Source organism: Trifolium pratense, linkage group LG1 (genome assembly GCF_020283565.1).
Source record: "Trifolium pratense cultivar HEN17-A07 linkage group LG1, ARS_RC_1.1, whole genome shotgun sequence".
Classification (NCBI taxonomy): domain Eukaryota; kingdom Viridiplantae; phylum Streptophyta; class Magnoliopsida; order Fabales; family Fabaceae; genus Trifolium; species Trifolium pratense.
In genome coordinates this window covers 45,851,653-45,865,373 of record NC_060059.1, presented here as the reverse complement: position 1 = coordinate 45,865,373, position 13,721 = coordinate 45,851,653, and the positions used below count along the sequence as shown (strand labels likewise).

The window sequence follows — 13,721 nt, the reverse complement described above, 5'->3', positions numbered from 1 at the left end:
ATCTCTTTACCCCTACAAACAAACCAATATTCCCATTTTATCCCTTCAAAAAACTTAAAAAATGAATTTTGAATATTTATCCACGGTTTAACCGTGGCTAAATGAAATATTTTTCGGAACACCATCCCCTAAGTTTTCCGGTAGTTAAACCATGGCAAACATTAGAATCTGGAAAATCTTCTTTCTCACCATGGCCGAAAGTTTAACAGGAATAAGGTTTTTGTTCTTTCTTTTGGGACAATTTTTGTAGCAACACTTATGATGTTGTTAAGGTTGAAAAATCCAATCTTTTTCATGGATTCTAAGAGGGAACTAATAAAGTTTACATTTTTATTCAAATGTGCGATTATAGAAAAAGTTGAGTTAACAGTTTGAAAAAACTAAATCATAGGTTTAAGCAATTTGAAATCAGGGTTTTGATTAAAACAGTGTAAATCAAAAGCAATGGAAACTTTAATATTTTCCATGGTGAGAAAGAAGGAATTGATAGATTTTCCAGATTCTAAAAGAGATGGAAAAGAAGATCGGTTAGATTTTCCAGAGTCTAATATTTGCCACAGTGTAACCGTGGCTAACTCTTTTCGGAACACTTTTTTTTCATCTGTTCCGGTTTACATTTGTTACAGGAAAACTTAAAGGATAGTGTTCCGAAAAATGTTCCATTAACCGTGGCTAAATGTTCAAAACTCATTTTTTAAGTTTTTTTGAAATGGTAAAATGGGAATATTGATTTGTTTGTAGGGGTAAATGTTGGGGTAGAAAAAAAAATTCATGGGGTGGATATAATGTGAAAGTGGGCCTTAACTTTGGCCCGAGACTAAGGCGTGGAAATGAATGAAATAATGATAAGGTGACATGAGTGCATAAAGAACATGATGACTCACTCCACTATATAAGGAGTGTTATGCAGAAGGAATAAGTAGCTAATAATTGAGATATTTCTTGGTAGGGTCACTTTATGTGATTTGGGCAAAACGCTCGGCGTTTTGTGGGCTAGTAGTTATATTGCTATTAGTTTGTTACTATCTTTCTATTCAGTTTTTCATTGTAATCGCATATTCCATTAATATAATTGCAAGTTTTTCTTCCATTCTACTTCATTGTTACTATTTCATTCATTTTCTTAATTCATAAACCCATCAATTGGTCCGACCTGACGGATCCGACGAAGAGCCAGTGATGGAGGATGTTTGAAAAATCTATTTTTTCAAACAAAAAAAAAAAACTATTTTTTTATCTTGTGTTTGTTTCAGATTTTTTTCAAAAATCTTTTTTTTTTCATCAAAATGAGAATTTGGGCCTGTTTGTTTCAGATTTTTCACGAAAAACATAAATCCATTTTTTCCAAAAAAAAAATTGATTTTTTTATTTTACTTATGTTTGTTTCAGATTTTTTTCAAAAATTATTCATCAAAATGAGAATTTATTTTCAATAGCTTTTATCAAAATCCATTTTTTTATCACTCATCATCCCTCACCATCTTAAAAAAATAGATTTTTATGATCATAAACAAACGGAAAATAGTTTTAGAATCTAGTGTTTGTTTGTTTGAGATTTTAAAAAAATAATTTTTTTTTGAAAAAAATCATTTTCAAGAAAATAGATTTTCTTAATCTAAAGCTATTTTTCGTTTGTTTACAATTATAAAAATCTATTTTTTTAAGATGATGAGAGATGATTTAGGGCCTGTTTGTTTGAGATTTAAAAAAAAATGATTTTTTTTTGAAGAAAATCATTTTCTTAGAAAGATTTTGAAAAAAAATCTAAAGCTATTTGTCGTTTCTTTACAATCATTAAAATCTATTTTTTTAAGATGGTGAGGGATGATGAATAATAAAAAAAAATAGATTTTGATAAAAGCTATTGAAAATAGATTCTCATTTTGATGAAAAAAATGATTTTTTTACTAAAATGATTTTTGAAAAAATCTGAAACAAACACAAGTAAGATAAAAAAAATAGTTATTTTTTTTGGAAAAAATAGATTTTTTTGGTGAAAAATCTGAAACAAACATGCCCTTAAAATCATAAAAATGATTTTTTTTTTTTTTAAAAAAAATCATTTTCAAGAAAATAGATTCTTGAAGAAAATCTAAAGCTATTTTCCATTTGTTTACAATCATAAAAATCTACTTTTTTTAAGATGGTGAGGGATGATTAAAAAAAATGATTTTTTTAAAAAAAAATCACTTTCAAGAAAATTGATTTTCTTAAAAAAAATTTAAAACTATTTTCCGTTTGTTCACGATCATTATTGTTTGTTGACGAGTTCTACTATGCACAAGCCACTAATGTCTTGCATGGTGCAAAACTTGATTTTAACCATTAGATGGATTCAGAACATCATAATATCCTACATCCTCACCACATTATCATATGCTGGATTATCTTTATCTCTCTCATCGTTCTCTCTCTCCTCAATCAAACCCATTTCATCTTTCTCTCTCCTCAATTAATCTCATCTTTCTCTCTGATCCAATTAATTTCACATGACATCACCCATTCATGTGAAGAACATAGTAGCTTTTTCTAAGAAATGGTATGGAAGAAGAAATTGGTAACAACAAAAAAAAAATCACCTTTAAATCTTTTCTTTATTTCTATGTCTTGCTCACTCCGTTAGCCGGTCACAAACAACCCCTCATCTCCTCACCACCATGACTCCGGATCTAAAACTTCCAGCAACATGTAATAGTACAACTTTGTGGAGGCCAAAATCAGAAATAGTACAAATGACACAAGAATTGTGATGAAGTACAACAGAAATGGTGATGTTTGTTATCTAGAAGAGTGGCGGATACCAAATTTTCAAAAAAAAAAAAAAAGAGTGGCGGAGGAGAGAAACGTGGACTAATTAATTAGGGTCAATAAATCTAAAATCTTTTTTTTTTTGTTATAAATAATTCTTGAATTTTGAAATTCTTTGTTACTCCCTCCGTCATAAAATGAGTGAGTCATTTTGACTATATGCACTATTTACATATTTTATTTAGACTCTATTTTTCTACTAATAAATAAAATAAATAAAAATAAATATTAGTATATAAGATGTTGGATTCATCTCAATGAGTATTTTTAAAATATCGTATTTTTATAATTTTTACTATTATACGATTAAAAAAATTAATCTTCAAAGTCATGCATTGACATGCGTGATGCAATCGACTAACTCACTTATTGTGGGACGGAGGAAGTATGATTTTTTGAAATAATTTCTGGGTTTCTTAGTTTGTCATTGTCGTACACTATGTGCCTGAAAAAGATAAATAAATAAATAAAGTTTCGTTAAAAAAAATATGAAAAGAAAAAGGCTAAATTGCACTTTTGGCCCCCTAAGTTTCAGAAACTTGCAATTTTGGCCCCTTATGTTTCAAAATAGCACTTCTAGCCCCCTAAGTTTCAAAAAGTTGCGATTTTGGCCCCCTATGTTTCAAAATAGCAATTTTGGCCCCCTAAGTTTCAGTAGTTGCGATTTTGGCCACCTATGTTTCAAAATAGCACTTTTGGCCCCTATCTTTACCCCTTTTGCAAAAGGTCGATTTTGATCGAGTCAAAGTTGATGTGGCAAGTCACTTAAGTGACTCAGCTGCCACGTCAACATTTTTTTGTTATCTTATAATTAAAAAAACTAAAAGAATAAAAAAATAAAAGGAAGAAGTCACATGCTTTAAATTTATTATTTCACTAACACACATATATAATCTCAAATCCTAAAGAATTAACCAAATACTTCGTGACGTTTATTCAAAAGGATTTTTCACTATACGTAAAAAAAAAACCTAATTTCAAATCCAAAAATAGGAAACAATGGAAATTGAAAACTCTTCGTGCTTTTTGTTATGTCTTTTTAATTATGTAATGACTTCATATATGTAATGACTTGCTTTGTTATGTCATTTTGATTTAGAAAAGTGTCTTGAACTTCCATTTAGAAAAGTGTCTTGAACTTCCATTTTGCAAAAGGAGTAAACATAGGGGGGCCAAAATTGCTATTTTGAAACATAGAGGCCAAAATTGCAACTTTTTGAAATTTAGGGGGTCAAAAGTGCTATTTTGAAACATAGGGGGTCAAAATTGCAACTTCCTGAAACTTAGGGGGCCAAAAGTGCTATTTTGAAATATAGGAGACCAAAATCGCAATTTTCTGAAACTTAAGGGGCCAAAAGTGCAATTTAACCAAAGAAAAACTAAAAGTGATTTTTTTCAAAAAATGGAAATAACTTGTCAAAGAAAAAACGAAAATAAAAGTTGATATAGTGTGGAGGGAACATGATAGCATTTTGTGGGATAAACTTGATCCAACAATTCAAATAAGTGTTGCATCATGGAAGACATCTGAACCTTTTCCATATTAGACAAAGCCTTTCTGAAGGAATCCAAATCCACTCCATTATGCTTTATTTCCCCTCAGTTTTCATCCGGATGAATGACACGTGGCAATTAAGAGTTTCAATCGCTGAGATTAAAAAATCAGCCACATAGTAACACTTGTGAACCAACAACAACAACCTAGTTGCTATCTTCTTGCTTCACCATCTCTCTTAGCCTCTTTGCCTTTTTTGTCACCGCCGCAGCATCACTGTAGCACCTCTGTTATTGTTCTTGGTCAACCTGTTATTGATTTTCAAAACTGAAATTTTTTATTTTAATTTTGCGATAAAATTTTCAACTTTAAATTGCAACTGCTGATATGAGAGAGAGAGAGAGAGAGAGAGGGCGATTCAAAGAGACACTGAAGTAAAGTGAAAGTTATGGAGAAACACTTTGTGAAGTAACAACAACAACCTATTGAATGGTTACTCTCCTTTTCTCAGTATCGTCGTACCGTCAACCACCACCATGTCAAAGCTCCGCCACCACTGTGTATTCAATCTTGGTCTTCTTCTTTCTCTCAAATTCATTGTTATGGATCTGAAATTTTTCCCAAATCTTTTGGATTTGCATTTTTTCCCCCAAATCTTTTTCTAGCAATAACGGCGACGCCCATAAGTCAAAGAGACGGCGGGAGATGAACGGTGGCACTTGGGCGGCGAGCCGGCGACGACAATAAGTCAAAGAGATCGATGGTGAAGCAACATAAATGGGGTGATTTTTGTTAGTTCACGTTTTGTCTGTTGTCTCTGTAACGTTTTAATCTCAGTCATTGAAACTCTTAATTGCCACATGTCATTCATCCGGATGAAAACTGAGGAAAAATGGAGCATATGGTAATGGAGTGGATCTGAAGAGCATTTGGGTTCGTATATGCTCCAATAGCTTATGCTCCATTTCACTTCCTATCCTTTATGTATGACACGTGGCAATTAAAAATTTCAGATATGCTCCAATAGCCTCATGCTCAGGGCGAACAGTCTCAGTAGCACCTGAAGTAGCTGGAGCTTTCCGTGACCACTTCTTCGGAGAGTTCTGAGCCGCAATTTATTTCTTGGCAGATGCACTAGCCTTAGTGGCATGTTTCCTTCTATCAGCATCTTTGGATGTATTTCCCATATCTAAACATCACAAAAAAAAAAAAACAAATTATTCCTACACCACACTTACTATCTAAACCAAATGACAACAGAAGAAACAGCAGGCAGAATATACGCTCACTTACTGTGAAGCGAACACATAATTCCTATTGCTTTCTGGTAAGCGAACACTAGTTCACCATTCGTTTGCCACAACGTGAACCAACACAGTCATGCATGCAGAAAAATAAACGAGAACAAAGCTTTTACCTTATATTACTTTTTGCTCCTTTGATTATTGCGACCCTAAACGACCAAGAAACCTTCAATTTCGACCAACTAAGGTTTTGGGAGAATTGAGGGTTTGGGCTATAGGTTTGGGAGTATTGTGCTTTAAAACATAACTTCCTTTGTTGTTTTCAACCACAAACGGCCAATAAACCTTCAATTTTACCAGTAGGCCAATACTCATCATAGTTTTTCAAAAATCGTTGAAATGGGAAAGAAGAAGATGAAGCCGTGTTATAATTAAGACGTGTTCGCATCTTAGATAGCGAACTTGTTAAATGTCAGGGGGTGGGTGAATTCAAAGGTCACCTACATGTACAACCTCGAACGCGATCGACGTGCTCACGTCCTACAAAGCGAGAAGGGTAGTTTGGTCATTTCAGGGGGTGACTGAGACATTGCAAGGGGTGCGAAAAGTACAAATCATAAGATTAATGCTTGCAGCATGCAAGGAGCTTCCTAAAACATGTCATGATGCAACAAATAATAGATCAAACTACGTATTCATAAATTTCATTTGCCTTGAGCACTCAAAGAATTGTAGTTTCAAAGGCATTCAATCGACCAATTGAAGAAGAATCATTACATAATAATGAAGAAAAATATAAATACAGTCTTCCAGATATAAAAGTTGCTTAATTCAGTTATATAAACTCTTCAATTACAAAGTTTATTAGGGTCTAATATCTAAACATCGATGTATAAACTCAGTGCTTTCAAGTTTCAACCAACATGTGGACAAATCGATAACCGGAACAGATTCCCTATAGGATGAGAGTAATATTGACAAGGTCTTAGCTTCCCTTAATTTTAGCAACAGCTTCTGATAGCAGAGTTTCAAGTTCTCCTTTCCTGTACAGCTTAAGTGTATCTGCACAAATAAAATAACGTGGGAAACAAAAGGAGAATACAAAAGAAATTTCACATTGCTAAGATTTTTATCAAACTGCGTAATGCTGGTCTTTCTGAGAATGCTAGAAATCCAAACAGAAATGATAACGTGGCACAATATTAATGCAATTCCACAAGCATGTTTTCCAGACAAAAGAGCATTTAAATGGTTAACTGGAAACTGAGATAAATTGCTATCATAATTAGCACTGCTCAAATCCAAATTCATATATTCAGACGATTTACTACATTTGCTGTCATATACATTTTGAAGTAAAAGCAGAGGAATGTGAAAAAGAAGAATAATATTTTGAGCAGTCGAGACATCCCCCTCAGTTAAATAATCAATAATAAAACAAGAGCACAAGGAATATATACCTGTACAGCCACCGATGTGATTGCCACCTGCAATGAAGAAAACTTTAGGGTCGGGAATAAACTGTTCTATTCAAAAGATAAAATTAAATCAAGGGTAACAGACTTTTGTTGTTTTAGAATATTATATTAGATAATATGAGGATGTAATACAGTATATTAATCCATAATTCAAGGCATGGGAATAATTGAAATAGTATATCAGGATTTGACTGTGAGAACTTTCCACAATTGTGAATGGCAAGTGTGGCATAATTTTAAGTTGGAGTTTCTAAAGTTACATTCTTTACAGAAAGAACTTTGGAGTTAGATGAAAGAACTCGTATCAGACTGGGAAATTCAGTCTGGGAAAAAAAACATAGCAATGAAGGGGGATTCAGTCTGGGAAAAAAAACATAGCAATGAAGGGGGATTCAGTCTGGGAAATTTATTGTCTAAAAATATTGCCTTGGCAATCAAGACATCAAGTGTCTGCGGCATATTCTCCTAGATGGACTACTCCTTTGGATATTTGATTTCAATTACCTTCAGTGAAACACTTGTATCCAACTCTTGCAGGATACTTGGGGCTGGAAGTGATTCCTCAAAGGATTTTCCTTAGGGTTCCCTAACAAACTGGTAATTTCACTTTAGTAAGAACTTGAAAAGTTTCTCCTTAACAAACCCACTAGGAAATGTATTGGGTTCAAATCCAACCCTGAGAACGCAACAACTATTAAAGCTTTTGAGGGAGAGTTTTGTTGTCCATTGAAATTCTATCCGGCTCAAGGGATTAGTCAGTGCAGTTGCGCATAGAGGATAACTAATTTACACACAAAAAACCCACGGGAAAGACATGGTTATTTAAAGGCAGTCTCCAACTCAGACTTGCAGAGAGAATGACAGCCTGTGCATCATTAGTTTTTCTCTTCTCACACCCTCTGTGGTAGTAGTTACTCTGTCACCTACTACGCTTGTGGATAGTTGCAAACCTAGAAATGGAGGGGGATTCAGTCTGCGAAATTTCGTGTCTAAAAATATTGCCATGGAAAGTGGCTATGGCATTCTCCTAGATGGACTACTCTTTTGGACATCTGATTTCTATTACCTTCAGTGCAATACTTTGTATCAAACTCTGGGAAGATGAATACTTGGGGATGGAAATGACTCCTCATAGGCTTTTTCTTAGTTCTCCCTCACAGACCGGGAATTCCACTTTTTAGTAAGAACTTGAATGATAGAGAAGTTATTCATTCACAATACCTTCTGCTGCTAGATCTACTCAGTTTTTTTGCTAACAATGATGATAGAAAGCATTTCAAATTTATATTTTTCTGGTGTATTTTTTCATCAATCCTTCTCAAACTCCCCAAATATTCAAAAGTTCCTCCTTAACAAACCCATTGGGAAATCCATGGTTATTTCAATGGAGTTTTTTGTATTATTAGTTTTTCTCTTAACTTTTCACCCCCTCTGTGGTTGTTGTTCTCTCACCTGTGTTTTCATAGAGGATACTTATCCTAGCTTAATGGCAAATATTTTCAGCTGAGCTTATATCCTTCTCTCTCCCTTTCATACTTTTCAGGCCCAAACACAGCTTCTTGGTTTCATAAATCACTAGATATCAAGCATATTCACCATGCCTTCAACCCATAAGTGCTCGATATATACCCCTATATATGATATAATTTCAATTTATTTATCTGCCTTATATAATTTCTTAAGCTGAACATACACAGAAGTCTGTACAAGATTTTGCCATATCTAAGTTATGATAACCTAATCAACATGACTGAAATATACAAGCTAACAAGCTCATATTCTATCATCTTTAATATCTTTCCTTGGGTTTATATTAGGGTTAATATTTCACAAAAGGAACAAAATGAAATAAAAAATTATCCATTTCACCTTTTTCCCAAAACAATCTTAAATTGAATCATTTTCAAGATATTTTAGAACCGATAAGGAGCATGATAAGCACCTCCACCTCACTCAAGATAAATTGACAAGCAAAATTCATGCAGTATTCCAGTAACTAATTAGGGCCTGTTTGGTTTGGTTATTTTAATTGATAAGCACTAGTGAGACTGTTTGTGAGAGTTTAAGAAAACAGCTTACGACATGTCCATAATCTATTTTCAGCTTACTTACATAAGCTCTCCACGATATCTTATGGAAATATCGTATACCTTATATGGAAACAGTTTTATTTTATTTTATTTTTGTAACATAATAAATTTTTGAACAAGTATTATACATAATAAATTACTATATGATAAGTGCTTATGCTATTTCACAAAAGGAACAAAATACTATGACATTCTAAATTAAATTTCCCTCACCTCTCTATTTCCCCAGAACAATTGGAATCACTAACAAGATATTTTAAAGGCGTAAATATGCTTTTAGTCACTACAAAATTATGAGCTTTCAACTTTAATCCCTCAAAATTTAAAATAATTTATCGACTGTAGTCCTCGTCCCTAATTATAAGACCTCTTTGACCACTGCATGTATGCCAATGCACAATTTTGATCACTAATATCTTTAATTGTCTATTAGTAAAAATTATAAAAATTTAATATTTTGAAAATACTCATCAAAACAAATTGAACAAGATCTTACATGCTAATATTTACATTTATACATTATTAAAACAATACAGAACAAGATAAATGAATAGTATATTTTTGTTAAACAGATCTTATAATTATATATTTTTTGTAAAAAGTTTTCAAAATAGAGATTAATCTTACAAATTGCAATATTATGGGGAAGAATGTTTTTTTTTTCAGCTAAAAAAAAATTTTAAACCCAATATGCAGTTGATTTACCTATAAAGACATTTGGGACAGTGTATTGGCCAGTGATTCTTTCCAATAATTTCTGCAACTGTGGACCTTGTGGACCTAAAATAAAATAATATAAAATAAATAAATACACAAACAAAATTGCAAGCAATAGTTGAGTTGTAAATGATGAATTAGGGTTTGAGTTGAAATACCCAATTCGTCCAATTCGATGACCAAAGGTTGAACACCAAGTTTGTTGAACAATGATTTAACCTCGGAACAATAGGAGCACCAGGATTTGGAATAAACGACAACAGGATTTTGAGAAAGGGTGTTTTTGACGGTTTCTTCGAGACGAGAGCCAAAGGAGGGGGAAGAAGAAGAGGGAGAAGGAGAAGAAGACATGGCTCGAGGGAAAGTGAATGAGCGTGATATTGAGGAAGATGCATTGATGATGGGTGAAGGAGTGGAGAAAGTGAAGATTTTTGAGATGGAGGAAGAAGAAGATGAGTTATTGTTGAAGGTAAAGCGAGGAAGAGTGAAAGTGTTCGCCACTGATGATAATGCCATCATTATGCAATTCACTTTCCTTTTGGTTCTGTCTTGTCTGTTCTCCTAATGTGTTTTTTTTTTTTTTTTGATAAGCTGTTCTCCTAATGTGTTGTAGCAAGGATGCAAGCGGATCACAAAAAATTAATTCAACCTACGATTCAAACTGAAAAAAAAAATAGAAAAAAAAAATTGATGTAGTTTGTTCGGTTCTCTCCTATTCCATTTTTAAGAATTGATTCACTAAACTAATAGGTATTATTAATTAGCCCTAAGATACACAGCTATTTCGCGGTATCTGTCTGTGTCTATTATGTAAATTTATGTAAATGAAAAATGAAAAATGTTGTATATTATGGCATTTAATAGGCAAAAATAAAATAAAAAATCTCAAGAGTCACTCTAGTTTTAAATTCCAACAATTTGCAACAATTTGAAGCTGGTTGAAGGTCTTCAACGTATTTCAAATATTCCTGGCCCAGTGGGCCAAACTATATAAATGGGCTAGCCCAACCTGACTTAATTATTAGAAATTTTTTTTTTCTACCCCAACAATCTTCATTCTACCCCAACATTTTTCTAAAAATACCCAATATACCCTTATTAAAAATTAATATATTTTAAATTTTTTTTTATCGTATTATACTGTTCCGGTAGAATTTTCATCCTCCCAAAAAACTGTTCCGGTAAGTATTTATCGTTACCGGTAAGTTAACTTTACCGGTACACTTTTTAAAAAGTGTTCCGGTATGTTAATATTACCGGTACACTTTTTAGTACACTTTTTAATACACTTTTTAAAAAGTGTACCGGTATGTTAATTCTACCGGTACACTTTTAAAAAGTGTTCCGGTATGCTATATTGTACACGGTGGTCATATGACTCATATCTAGCACAAATAGCAGAAACAGCATCAGTATTAGCATTCTCAGAAAGAACAAATTTCCTCATAAACTTTCCAACCCTTCGCTCCATTCTCAAATACTTAACACCTTCTTTCTCTTCTTCCCTCTTCCTCTCACCACTTATCACAAGAACATTGTCATCTTCAACCTGAACCTTTATGTCACCAGATTTCAACCCCGGCATATCAATCACAAACAAGTACGAATTCGGATATTCCTTCACGTCCGCCGGAGAGTAGCAGCCATTTCCTTTGCGTCTCTCACGTAGCACCATGTCGGAGCATTGTGTGATGCCTTGTCGGAAGAAGTTTCGTCTGAAATATCCATCAGAGAATGAAGAACTGGATGAGAATCCAAACCCATTAATCTGAAATCCATTATTGATAAAGCTTTTTCTTCTTTGATGAAAAGTGATTTTCAATGTTGTGAATGAGTTGCTATGATTGGAGTATTTAAAAGGTGAGAATTGAGAAAGAAAAAACTTGAAGGTTCTAGCTAGTTCTGTAACAAATGAAATATGTTCTGCGTTAGAAACTTCTATCTAGTAGTTTCGGGAACGACTCATTAAAAATTGAATAGAAGCATCAATAAGAATTAAAATACCGGAACACTTTTTTAAAAGTGTACCAGTAAGATAAACATAACATACCAGAAAACTTTTTAAAAGTGTACCGGTAATATTAACATACTGGAACACTTTTTAAAAAGTGTACCGGTAAAGTTAACTTACCGGTAACGATAAATACTTACCGGAACAGTTTTTTTGGAGGATGAAAATTTTACCGGAATAGTATAATACGACAAAAAAAATTTAATAAGGGTATATTGGGTATTTTTAGAAAAATGTTGGGGTAGAATGAAGATTGTTGGGGTAGAAAAAAAAAATTCTAATTATTATTTGGTTATCTATTGAAGAATTTGGTCAGGCCCATATGGGCCATGTCGGCTAATGGGTCAGCCCGACACATTTCATTTTTTTTTTCGTTTATTAAATCTTATTTTATGTCACTTTGATGTATTGGTTTCTTATAATTATCATGCCCATAGTAAAGTTGGAAAAAATTATGCGTCTAAATTTTTTTTTTTAATCATATCGCTTGCGAGAAAGCCTGAATAAGTGTTTATAAACTAGAGACAATCATCACCTTACAAGCCGATTTTATAAGGATAAGTTAGACCCAATACTCAACTCTAAGATGGTATTAGAGCCTATCTAGGATTCGCTGGGCCACTTCATTGAACCGCCTGCAATCGGGTTTTTGATTGGGCCCTCCACTATTTATATCCGCGCAACAAGCCCAACAGTGTTGAGCGCGATGGGGTGTGTTAAAGAAGTCCTACATCGCTTGCAAGAAGACCTAAATAAGTGTTTATAAACTAGAGGCAATCATCACCTTACAAGTCAATTTTGTAAAGATAGGTTAAGCCCAACTTCCAATTTTAAACGTATGAATTATATTTTCAGATTCAACAACAACAACCAACACCAGGTTAATTTGAGATGGGAATATGAACAACACACTAAATTAAATAAATTTAAAACCCTAGTTATTTTTTTTAATATAATACTCTCTCCGATACTTAATATAAGAGAAAAGTTATTTTTTAAATTAATTGAGAATCTAATATATTTAGTTTATTATATAGACTAAATACATTCGATTCTGAATGAATCTAAAAAGTAGTTTTGCTCTCACATTAATGACCGGATGAAGTATATTATAGGGTTTATTGTTCAATTACAAATAAATAAAATGGGGGGATATTTTTCACATTTTCAGTTTGTAATTCAGTAAAAATATTTGGTATTCTTGTGAATTCAAATTAACATTCAAAACACCGTAGCTACAAGTTGGTGGTAATGCATCTGAACCACTCATTATTTTAATAATATATCTTACGGTGTTTTTTAACCCTTCCCCCCGTAGACTTAGTCTCTGTTTGGTAAAATTAAGCTATAAGCTAGCTTATCAAAACTAGCTGATTGAAATTAAAGTATTTGGTAAAATTAGTTTTTTAAATAATTGATAAATATAAAAAGACATAAAAGGACATATTTATATGTAATGGGTAGTTTTTTTTAGTCGGTAGTTTTTTATTTTATAAAAAAATAATAAAATTAAATTAAAGGTTAAAAATGAAAAAAAAAACGGTAAAAACTATAAGTTATAAGCTCAAACACTACTTAGATTCCGTTTGACCCGACTTTTTTTAGCTTTTTATTCCCTTTAAAATAAGAAGTTGGGCTAAACACATCTATAACAATATATAAAGGGAATACGGGAGTTTGGGCTGACTTTTTTTTGGTCCATTTTGCCCTTCAATAATTTGAAATAATATTTAACAATAATACCAACAATACCCTTGATTTTTTTAGTAGCAACAAATTTTTTTTATTAACAAACTCACAATAAGATAAGAATTTTTTTTTTTTACATAAGTTAGACACAGGCAGGCGCGGAACGCAGCCCGCTAGTTTTTAATAAAG

The 13,721-nt window shown here is 32.7% G+C and overlaps 1 protein-coding gene and 1 pseudogene across 1 annotated transcript; both read right to left on the bottom strand.

Moving 5' to 3' along the window:
- Positions 1 to 6,306: 6,306 nt before the first annotated feature.
- LOC123904788 (monothiol glutaredoxin-S10-like) lies at positions 6,307 to 10,485 on the bottom strand. Its single transcript, XM_045954410.1, has 4 exons — positions 9,991 to 10,485; positions 9,821 to 9,895; positions 7,008 to 7,034; positions 6,307 to 6,609 (listed from the first exon to the last, which is right to left on the bottom strand). Exons 1-4 carry the CDS (start codon positions 10,349 to 10,351, stop codon positions 6,533 to 6,535), a joined length of 540 nt encoding a protein of 179 aa, XP_045810366.1. The 5' UTR covers positions 10,352 to 10,485; the 3' UTR covers positions 6,307 to 6,532.
- A 126-nt stretch (positions 10,486 to 10,611) lies between these two features.
- On the bottom strand, positions 10,612 to 11,688 carry LOC123895034 (annotated as a pseudogene).
- Between the last annotated feature and the right edge of the window lie 2,033 nt (positions 11,689 to 13,721).